Genomic DNA, 12022 nt, shown 5'->3' on the forward strand with positions numbered 1-12022 from the left:
CAAGCTCTATTTGACCAGAGCCCTATTGTGACCAGAGCTCTATCTTGACCAGAGCCCTATTTGCCAGAGCTCTATTGGACCAGAGCATACACTTATTGACCAGAGCTCTATATTGACCATGAGACCTAATTGACCCAGAGCCTATTTGACCAGAGCTCATATTTACCAGAGGCCTATTTGACCAGAGCCCTATGTGACCAAGCCAGACCAAGCTCTATTTACCAGAGCTCTATTTGACCAGAGCCTATTTGACCAGACATGCAAGCTCTAATTTGACCAGAGCTCTATTTGAACCAGAGCTCTATTTGACCAGAGCTCTATTTGACCAGAGCTCTATTACCAGCTCTATTTGACCAGAGCTCTATCTGACCAACTATTTGACCAGAGCTCTATTTGACCAGGGCTCTATTGACCAGAGCTCTTTTGACCAGAGCCCTATTTGACCAAGAGCTCTATTTACCAGGGCTCTATTTGACCAGAGCCTATTTGACCAGAGCCTAGTGAACCAGGCCTATTGACAGAGCTCTATTTGACCAGAGCCCTATTTGACCAGAGCCCTTTTACCAGAGCCTATTTGACCAGAGCTCTACCTTGACCAGAGCCCTATTATGACCAGAAGCCCTATTTGACCAGAGCTCTATTGACCAAAGCTCTATTTACCAGAGCTCTATTTGACCAAGTCTTATCTTATCTGACCAGAGCTCTTATTTGACCAGAGCTCCTATTTGACCAAGCCCATTTGCACCAGAGGCCTCTATTTGACCAGAGCTCTATATTGACCAGAGCTCTTTATAAAAATAGTTTTTCATTTTTCAGACTTTGATTTCTGTAGTTTGGATGTCCAATATGTATCCTCTGTTTCCACTAAAAACAAGAAGTAAAACTTTGACTTGGCCATTTTGAGATTTCATTGGATTGTTTGTTCTGTGTTACATGTACATGCTAGTGTTGTTTCATCATGTGTCTCCTTAACGTGTGTTTCATATGTCTATGTGTGTGGTCATCATATGTCCTAATGTTGTGTGTTTATAATGTTCCTATATGTGTGTGTGTTATCATATTCCTGATGTGGGTTGTGTCTATCATATGTCCCCTAACTGTGTGTGTTTATCTATCTTGCCCTGCAACTGGGAGACCCCTGGTCATGTGTGCTGCTGTAGAGTCCTGTACTATGTAGATTATAATGTCCCCTCCCGTGGACCTGATGGATGGTACTTTCAAGCGATCGACTACGTACTGAATCATCGCATGAAGTCAACCTCCCCTGCGATCACTGGTGGAGACATTTGAAGGTTACCCTACTACCATATTAAACTGTTCCCCTACCCTGCGATCATCTGTGGAGAGCATTTAGGTCCTACTACTATATTATCAAATGTTCCCCCTCCCCCTGGATCACTTGTGGAGGCATGAGGTTTCCTACTACTATATTATAAATGTTCCCTCCCCCTGGATCACTGTGGGAGAAGCAATTAGGTCCTACTACATATATTATAGATTTCCCCTTCCCCTGGATCAACTGGTGGAGAGCTTAAGTTTCCTATTACTATAGATCAATGTTCCCCCTCCCCTGATCACTGGTGGAGAGCAATTAAGTTTCCGACTACGGTATATTATAATTGTTCCCCTTCCCCCTGATCACTGGTGGAGCGCATTAAGTTCCTACTATATTATTACTTAATGTCCCCTCCCCTGATCACTGGTGGAGAGCTTAAAGGTTGCTACTTACTATCATTATATGTTCCCCTTCCCCTGGATCACTGTGACACAGTAACACACAGACACACTAACACACTAACACACACACACACACACACACACACTGTGATGATTACGTACTATAGTTTTATATTTAAACTGTTTATTTTGTCTTTTTCCAGACCCATCTGGCCTATCAGGAGGTGAGACTGAGGACAACAAATTCCCTGTTACCATACAATCAACATAGAAGCATCATACTGTTATAATATATCTGATGACATGTCACTATATATACACACAATATATCCAAAGTAAGCGGACACCAATTCAAATTAGTGGATTCGGCTATTTCAGCCACACCCGTTGCTGACAGGTGTATAAAATCAAGCACACTGCCATGCAATCTCCATAGACAAACATTGGCAGTAGAATGGCCCGTACTGAAGAGCTCAGTGACTTTCAACGTGGCACCGTCATAGGATGCCACCTTTCCAACAAGTCAGTTCGTCAAATTTCTGCCCTGCTAGAGCTTCCAGTTCAACTGTAAGTGCTGTTATTGTGAAGTGGAAACGTCTAGGAGCAACAACGGCTCAGCTGTGAAGTGGTAGACCACACAAGCTCACAGAACGGGACAACCGAGTGCTGAAGCGCGTAAAAAATTGTCTGTCCTCGGTTGCAACACTCACTACCGAGGTCCAAACTGCCTCTGGAAGCAACGTCAGCACAAGAACTGTTTCTCGGGAGCTTCATGAAATGGGTTTCCGTGGCCGAGCAGCTGCACACAAGCCCCAGATCATCATGCCCAACGCCAAGCATCGGCTGGAGTGGTGTAAAGCTCGTCGCCATTGGACTCTGGAGCAGTGGAACCGCGTTCTCTGGAGTGATGAATCACGCTTCACCATCTGGCAGTCTGACGAACAAAACTGGGTTTGGCGGATGCCGGGAGAACGTTACCTGTAGTGCCAACTGTAAAGTTAGTTGGAGGAGGAATAAGGGTCTGGGGCTGTTTTTCATGGTTCAGGCCTCTTAGTTCCAATGAAGGGAAATCTTAACACTACAGCATAAAATGACATTCTAGACGATTCTGTGCTTACAACTTTGTGGCAACAGTTTGGGGAAGGCCCTTTCCTGTTTCAGCATGACAATGCCCCCGTGCACAAAGCAAGGTCCATACAAGAAATGGTTTGTAGAGATCGGTGTGGAAGAACTTGACTGGCCTCCACAGAGCCCTGACCTGAACCCCATCGAACCCCTTTGGAATGAATTCGAACGCCGACTGTGAGTCAGGCCTAATCGCCCAACATCAGTGCCCGACCTCTCCCAGAAGAGTGGGCTGTCATATGCAGCAAATGTCTCCACAATCATAGTGGAAGCCTTCCAGAAGAGTGGAGGCTGTCTATAGCAGCCAATGTTCCAACATCTAGTGGAAAGCTTCCCAGAAAGAGTGGCCTGTATATAGCAGCAATGTTCCAACATCTAGTGAAAGCCTTCCCAGAAGAGTGGAGGCTTTATAGCAAGCAATGTATCCAACATCTAGTGAAAGCCTTTCCAGAAGAGGGAGGCTGTTATAGCAGCAATGTCTCCAACATCTAGTGGAAAGCCTTCCCAGAAGAGTGGAGGCTGTTTTATCAGCAGCACAATGCTCCAACATTCTAGTGGAAAGCCTTCCCAGAAGAGTGGAGGCTGTTATAGCAGCAATGTTCCAACATCGAGTGGAAAGCCTTCCCAGAAGAGGTGCTGTTATTAAAGCAATTTCCAACTTCTAGTGAAAGCCTTCCAGAAGAGGGAGGCTATATAGCAGCAAAGGAGGGACCAGACTCCATATTAATACCCATGATTTTGAATGAGATGTTTGATGAGCAGGTGTCCAACATGCTTTTGTCACTGTAGATGTGTATGATAGTACTAAACAATACATAGAGGTTTGAGTTATTTATTGAATGAGTTGAGTACTAGATGTCTCTGTTCTTCCCTGTCTGATTGATGATTGATTGATACTAGAGTCTCTGTTCTCCCAACTCTGTAGGCAGCTGTGGACCCTATGATATGAAACAATAGAGGTGCTCTGTGGTTCTCGCCTGTGCGTAGATTAAAGAATGCGGGATACGTACACTGTCTCTGTCTGCGTCCCCCTGATTGATTGATGGGATTGTGAAACTAGAGGGTGTCTCTGGTTTCTCCCTGTACTGAATTGATTGATTGATTGAACTAGAGTTCTCGGTTTCATCCCCATGTTAGTGCTACCAAGCGTGAAGTGTTCTGGAGACAGAAGGACTCCTCAGGTTCCCAAAGGACACAGAGGACAGGAAGTTACACACACAGGGACAGACAGACAGAGCTTGTTGTTCCCCTACTGGTTTCTCCCGTTAAAATAAGTGTGTGTGTTACGCGACCCTAATCGTACCAGCAAATCTCATGCTTCACCGGGCAAAACGGGGATTTCCCAGAGGGCTCGTGTATATGGCATGGGAAAACATGTGTTGAATCGTGCTCTCTCTAGCGTTCGATCTACATCATTTACATCTGTCTCTCTCTTTGTCCTCGCGTCGTGCGTCCCCAACCTCTCCTTCTCTCTCCTCCTGTCTTCTGTCTCTGTCTCTCTCTCTCTCACTACCGAGTTCGCCAATACTACTCCTGTCCGCTCTCTGGAACGGCCCTCCATACTCTACTTGCTTCTCTCCTCACTAGCGTCACCCTCCTAGCTTTTATAACTCTGCTTTTAATTTCTCCAGCTGAGCTTCATACTTGAAAATGTCGGTTTCCAGGGGCCGAGTGGTCTTCTGTCATCTGTCGTTCTCCTCAAGCTGTCTCCGTGCATCACTCCTAGGTGCTCCCTCTCTCTCATACTCTCATCTCTCATCCTCCCTCTCTGTCTCTGTCTCATGTCTCTGTCTCTGGCCCGTTCTCTGGCCCTCCTTCCCTCTGTAATACTGTCTCTGTTCTTTCTGCCCCGTACTACGTGTTGGCGTCCTGGCTCTCTCTCTCTGCGATCGTTCTCGTGCGTGCGCTCTCTTCGTCTCTATCAAACAAGGTCTCGCCTCCTCCATCTTTTGGCTTCCTCTTTGGCTGGCCCCTTCGCGTGTGACTCATCATCGTCCTCTCGTTTCCTTTCCTCTTGGCTCTCATCTACTCTCTCTCGCTCTCCCTACTCTCTCTGGACTTCTAAATTCCATCTCTTTCCTACATCTCATCCACTCTCTTTGTCGGTGCCATCTGTTTCTCTTGCCTACCCTGTGCCCTTCGCTCTCCCCTGAATCGTCTCGGTTTCTGGGCTCTGGTATGTCCCCAGTGAGGAACCACCTGACCTGGTCTGCTTCTCTCAATCTCTCTCTACATTCTCTCAGTGCCGCCCATCTATGCTTCTTCCTCTAACCATTGTCTCTTTCTTGGTGGAGGCTCTAGTAATATCATCTCTGGTGTTCTCTCTGGCGGTCTCCTCCCTGTCTTCTCTTCTTCTTCTCTTGGACTCTCTCTCTGGCGTCTCTTCCCACGTGCTCTCTCTCTACCGTGCGCTCTCTCGTCGCTCTGCTCTCTCTCTCTCTCTCTCTCATCTCTCTCGCTTCGTCTCTCTCTCGCTCTCGGTCGTCCCTCTTCTTCTCGCTCTCCTCTCCTGAATTAGAAAAGTTTACATAGGCCAAGATAATGGGTGTTTTATAACAGTTGGGTGAGAACCAAGTATTTGATACACCTGCCTGATTTTGCAGGTTTTCCCTACTTACAAAATCATGTAACGAGTCTGTAATTGTTCTATCAATAGGTTACACTTCAAACTAATGAGAGACGGAATTAAACAAAAATACACCAGAAAATACTAGCAGAATATGTAGTGATTTTAAGTAATAATGTTGCAATAGTTTATTGCATCACATAGAGTATTTGTACATCAGAAAACAGGAGAACGTAATGATTTTGGCCTCAGGAAACTTATGGTTTGACAACCAGAGATCATTACGTTCCTGTAAGTTCTTGACCTAGGTATATGCACCACACTGCAAGCAGGGATTATTGTCCCACTCCTCCTTACAAGATGCTTCTCCAGATGCCTGTGCGAGGTTTCGGGCATGTCGGACATGCCCCTTCACGTTGGTAATATCCCAGCTCCCTCAAAAGATTTTACTATTCGGCCGTTCAGTCTGGAGGACTGGCAGCCACTCCAGGACCATGATGATGCTGTTTTACGGAGCCACTCCATTGTCGCATGGCTTGTGGCTGCGTGTGCATGCCGTTCGTCATGCTGAAAGCCCCAAGCCACACCCATCTTCAATGCCCTGCTTACTGCAGGCAAGGAGGTAGTCTGCAAATCTCGCGAATAATGAGCCACATCCATCCTCCCACTCAAATAGCGGAGTGCAGTCGTGCGCTGTCACCCTTTAGACAGAAAAGCATCCTACGCCACAAAAGAATGATGTTTCAAACGTCAATGGCTTCACGGGTTGGCGAATGATGTGTCTTTGGAGTTGTAGCCTCATTACTTTCGTGTGCCTCCAGAGACACGGCTGAGTGGAGTTAGACAAAAAAGCCTCTTATTAATTGTCTTCTTCAGAGCGCACAGTGATCCTTTCTCCCATTCCTCCTCTGGATCATTCCAGACTGTCATTGGCAAACTTCAGATTCTCATGAGACTTATGCACTGCCGCTTAAGCAGGGAGGGCGGGTGGAAAACTCCGTGCGCATGGTCAAGGATTTAATCTAATCGATCGGCGTAGTGTCCGTTTACTAATGGTTCTTTTAATACTTGTGGTCCCAGCTCTCTATCAGGTCATTTGACCACAGTCCTGCCGTGTGTAGTCTGGCGCTGATCGCCTCTTCTTCACTCAATTGATCTTTGATGCCCTCACAGGTAAAAATCTTTGCATGGCAGCCCCAGACTGAGCGGAGATGACCGTCATCTGAACTTCTTCCAATTTTCTAATAATTGGGCCACAGTTGTTTTCCTTTACTCACCAAGCTGCTGGCTATTGTCCTGTAGCCCATCCCAGCCCCTTGTCGCAGGTCGTACAAATTTTATCCCTGATGTCCTTACACAGCTCGTCTGGTCTTGGCCTTGTGGAGCTGTTGGAATCTCGTCTTTGATTCGAGTCTGTGGACAGGTGTCCTTTTATAACAGGTAACGACGTCAAACAGCGTACAGTTAATAACAAGGTAATGATGGAGACAGGACGGGCTTCTTAAAGAAAAACTAACAGGTCTGTTTGAGAGCCGGAATTCTTACTGGTTCGGTAGGTGATCAAATACTTATGTCATGCAATTTAAAATGCAAATAAAAATTATTTAAAAAATCATACAATGCTGATTTTCTGGATTTTTGTTTTAGATTCCGTCTCTCACAGTTGAAGTGTACCTATGATAAAAATTACAGACCTCTACATGCTTGTAAGTACGGAAAACGCTGCTAAAATCGCCCCAAGTGTATCATACAGTACGTATCTCCAGAATCGATTGTTCATCCAGAGAATGGATTGTCGAGTGACGAAATGATGTATGAGAAAAAAATATGTTGGCAGGACAAGGCTAGTGTATGTTGGGTGTGCACATGGAAATCAGTGATTGTCTCGTACTACAGCGTTTATTGAATGAGGTCAATGACAAACTGTGATGTGACTAAAATGTGATAAAATGAAAGGGTATGTCGGTTATGAAATAAGGCCCACTTTTGGGCCATTTTTGTGATTAATAACTACACTAACATCATTATCAAATGAAACTCTAACTTAATTTATTTTGTCAAAATCAAAACTGAAGATAAGGACTAAGATCGAAAGAGTAGATGTGACAAAATGTAAATTATATAGTGATAAAACAGGTTTCCGATCCAACCTTTTTTATGTCAGTAAAGACAGAAAAAATGTTCATGAGCGAGAAACGTCAGTGGAAAAACTGCAGGACTTGGCGCTAATATAGGCCATTATGCGAAGTGGCCTTCCGGGTAGCATATAGCCTATACCGAAGAGGTCTAGCCGTAGCAGTATAGTCTCTATTGCGGATGAGGCTTGCCACTTGGTGTATAAGCATATACCCTATACACGAAGAGGTCTGTTGTAGCATATAGCTATTGCGGAGATCTTGGGTAGTCAATTATAGCCTAATTGCGGAGAGGTCTTGGTGTCATATTAACGCCTATATTTACCGAAAGAGGCTTGGGTAGCCTATTAGTCCTATTGCGACAGAGTGGAAGCTATATGCTCTTCGGAAGACAGGGTAATTTTAAGCCCTATTGCGGAGAGGCTTGGGTAGGTCTCAAGACAGTTGTAGATATATAGTCCTGTATTGGTCGAGATGCTTCGTGTAGCATATAGCCTGATTGCTGGAGAGGCATGTGGCCAGTAGCATATAGTCCTAGTGGTGGGAGGCAGGGTAGCATATAGCCTAGATGAGGCTGGTGAAATTCGAGGCTTGTGAGCATCACATGTGGAAGCTGTACATAGTAGCTCTATTGCAGCTTGTAGCATGTAGATTGCGCAGAGAAGCATATGGTAGTTACTAAGCCATGCCGGAGAGGCTTGTAAGCAAGTAGCATACTTAATGGCGTGAGTACAGAATTGACATTGGGTAGCAGATAATGACTATTAACGAAGATTGGAGCTATAACTATACGCAAAGTGGTAAAGCACTATAGCCCATATTGGGAGGCCTGGATAGGCTATGCCTATGGATGCTGTAAGCATTATAGTCTATCCGTGAGCTGGAGTATGGCCTTGTGGCCAGCTTGGTGATATGCTATTCGAGAGCAGTGCATATAGTAACCGAAGATGGAAGCCTTTTTGGAGGCTGGGTAGGCATATTAGCCTATTGCGGAGGGCTTGGGTAGCGTATTTATTGCCGGAGAGCTGGGTGCACTAGCATTAGCCTGACAGGGCTTGGGTAGACGTAAGCCCTAGCCGGGGAAGGCCTTCGTAGCAAGCTAAACGAAGGCGCTGATTGGGTATGCTCCAATTATAGTCCTATTGCGGAGAGGCTTGGATAGCATATGACCTATTCCGGAGCAGGCTTGGGTAGCCATATAGCCTATTGCCTGAGAGAGGGCTTGGGTAGCATATAGCCTATTGTGGAGAGGCTTGGCGTGCATGATAGCCTATTGCGGAAGGCTTGGTAGCATATACATGCGGACTGCATATTATCCGGAAGGGCTTGGGTAGCATATAGCCATATTGTGAAGAGGCTTGGGTAGCATATAAGCCCTATTGCGGAGAGGCTTAAGGTAGATATGCATACACAAAGTGTGCTATAGCATCAGTCTATGGTAGCAAGGACGAGAGGCTTGGGGTCAGCTATCAAAGCAGTGCTAGCATATGCTTGGGAGAGGCTGGAGTATGCAGTTGCGGAGTGGGCCATTAGCCTATCCGGATTGTAGTCCTTACCTATTGCGGAGACAGCTTCGGGTGCAATATAGCCAATATACGTTGGAAAGGCTTGGGTAGCAATGATCAGCCTATTTGTCGGAGAGGTCTGTTTGTGGTAGCGTCATAGTAGCTCTACTCTGTGGCAGAGGCTTGAAACGGTTAGCCCTATAAGCTATTGCGGACACTGCTCCACCCCAGGAAGCTGCTTCGTCCTAAGAAGAGGTAGCGATATATAGCCTAATGGTGGAGAGGCTTGACGCTCAGGGTGAGTAGTCCTATTGCGGAGAGGCTTGTGGTAGCATATGTTAAGCTATGCGGGAGCGTCTTTGGTAGCCCTCATAGCCCTCCCCGGATGATGGCTGATTGAACTGGTAGCAGTTATAGCCTATTTGCGAAGAGCTTGTGTTTTAGTCAGAAGAAATATGGGTAGGCATATAGCCTATTGCGGAGGAAGAGAGACTTAGGTTAGCATTATCAGCGCGTGTTATACCAAAGAGGCCCTTAGAATGAGACAATATAGCCTAATACCAAAGAGCTTGGGTAGCATATAAGCCCTAAACCGAAGAAGGCTTGCTGGGGTAGCGATAATAGCACTTATTAATCTCATAGAAGGCTTTAGGTAGCATATAGACACTATTGTGGAGAGTGCTTTGGTAGTCATACTTCCAGCCTATGGCGCGGTACAGGCCTTTGGTGAGACATATGAGCCTATTACTTTAGCTTGCGATATTGGTAGCATATAGCCTATTGCGAGTAGCACTTGACAAGGCTCTAGAGCCATATAAGCCTATTGATAGTGGAGACGCCTTTGCGGTAGCATACCTCTCCATATTGCGGAGAGGGCGTGCTGTCAGCATATAGTGCCCTTACCGTGACGAGAGCCAATAAGCGGGTACGCCTATAGCCTAATTGCGGAAGGCTTGCCACCCGGTCAGCATAACTAAGTGTCCTCCACCTCTCCGGGAGTAGCGGTTGAGATAGCATAGTGAGCACTATGGCTACAACGCGTAACAGCTGGATAGGAGTGAGGCTAGAAATGTGTAGGCAACGACCCAATAACGAACGCTAGAAATAATTAAGTGAGATATTTGGCCATTCAATTAGACTAGGAGATGAGTTAGCGGCAAGGGAAATAATACAATATATAGTAAGCTAACAGCTATGTCAAAGTGCAAGATACTGTTTCTTCACTATCAGATTATATAAATGGCAGCTCTCGTGCGTTTCTCGCAGGCTGCTGCTCTGCAGTCACTGGCACGCCACAGTCTTCCCACTATTGATATCGGCCACGATTTAGGATTTATATGATCAAGAGCCCATTATTCATGGCCGTAGGCTACAACCACAGACCCCTGCACATGGCAAAGTTATATATTTGCTATCAAGCGTCAAACTGAGCGCTATTGAGTTAGGGGCTGATAAAAAGCGTGCAGGGCTAATGTTGAATAGAACCGCCATACTTGTTAGTCGAAATGGAATATGGTTAAATGCGCAATTAACCTCCCTAGGCCTGATATGGCAACCTTATAGTGTGAGATCTGTTTGAATTCGGGTATTCAGAGCAGTTTTACATGTTCCAGAAAGTAGCAGGCCGAACTAAGGTATCTTGAATAAAAGAGCGTGTATAACAGCGGAAGAGTGCGAAAGGAGGAGCGAGATGGCAACTTCGCAACGTTTATGAGGAGAAGAAGGAAGGACAGGGCGAAGCCCCAGGAGTAAGCGAAGATCCCGAGGACATACGAGGGAGGTCCCATTGTTGTCAACCAGGCAGTCAAGAAGGCAAGTCGTACAGGAGCTCGCTCGGTCTCATTCTAAAACACAACGACCCCAGAAGTAATTATGTAATTATACAAATTGAGACCCAAAACTTAGTAATACCGAATAATAGTCTTTAAGTATATTACCTCCAAGCGTTAGTGATTACCAAAGTAATTATGATAATTCATGCAAAGTGAACATAAGTAATACATGTCTTAGAAAACTGGAAATATAATATGAGTGTGCTTTAATTTCTCATGTAGGTGAACTAATTTAATATTGTCTTCCAAACCCAGCTCTAATTATAGTGACTTGTAATATGATTTAGTCATAATGTGTGTAGCTTCCTATACATAACTAGTGAAACTTAGCTCACTAGTGGATACCTTCTTTATATATGAGTGACTAGTAAGTACTAAGTTGTTATATATATGATTAATACTATATAATGATTATGCGACTAGTTAATACTAGTGATAATTATTTATAATATATTGACTCGTAATACTAGTGATAATGATTTATATATAGTGACTAACCACACGTGAACATGTTATTTATAGTATACGTGACTTCGTAAATATTGTGATTAATGTTAATGATATATAGTGACTAGTATACTGTGATAATGATGTTATATATATTGACTAGTAATGACTAGTGATATGTGTATATATAGTGACTAGTAATACTAGTAACATTGTCTTTATATAGTAGTGACTAGTAATACTAGTGATAATGTTATATATATAGTGACTAGTAATCACTAGTAATATTGCTTATCTATAGTGATAGCTTATAGTTATATGTACTATATGTGACTATATACTAGTGAAGTAAATAGTTATAATACGTATACTATTTTATATTGGTGTAACTAGTGAATACTCAGTATAATGGTAATTTGAGTATATGCTAGCTGAATTGACTCCCGACCAATACCAAGCTGAAATACTATCTTTATATGTAGTGACTACCATTGACTTATGTGATAATGTATGTATATGTACCTGTGAGCTAGAGTGAGCGTGAGTGAGTAATGTAATGGAATATAAAGTTGACTAGTAATACTATAATATTGTCTTTAGTATATTATGACGTGAGTAATTACTAGTGGTACGTACATGGTGAGTGTGCCTCAGGTGACTAGTAATACTAGTGTGATAAGTGTCACTTTATCCTATTAGTGGACTTAGTAATACTAGATATTGTCTTATATATAG

At 44.3% G+C, this 12022-nt stretch overlaps 1 protein-coding gene across 1 annotated transcript in view; it reads left to right on the forward strand.

Moving 5' to 3' along the window:
• The window catches only part of LOC112073464 (collagen alpha-2(VI) chain-like), a 112886-nt gene that overhangs the window by 17818 nt on the left and 83046 nt on the right, over window positions 1-12022 (forward strand). The window contains 2 exon segments of the mRNA XM_070440154.1: window positions 1881-1901; window positions 2446-2628. Coding sequence (XP_070296255.1) covers window positions 1881-1901; window positions 2446-2628 — 204 coding nt within the window.

The sequence above is a fragment of the Salvelinus sp. IW2-2015 genome, unplaced genomic scaffold, assembly GCF_002910315.2.
Source record: "Salvelinus sp. IW2-2015 unplaced genomic scaffold, ASM291031v2 Un_scaffold2269, whole genome shotgun sequence".
Classification (NCBI taxonomy): Eukaryota; Metazoa; Chordata; class Actinopteri; order Salmoniformes; family Salmonidae; genus Salvelinus; species Salvelinus sp. IW2-2015.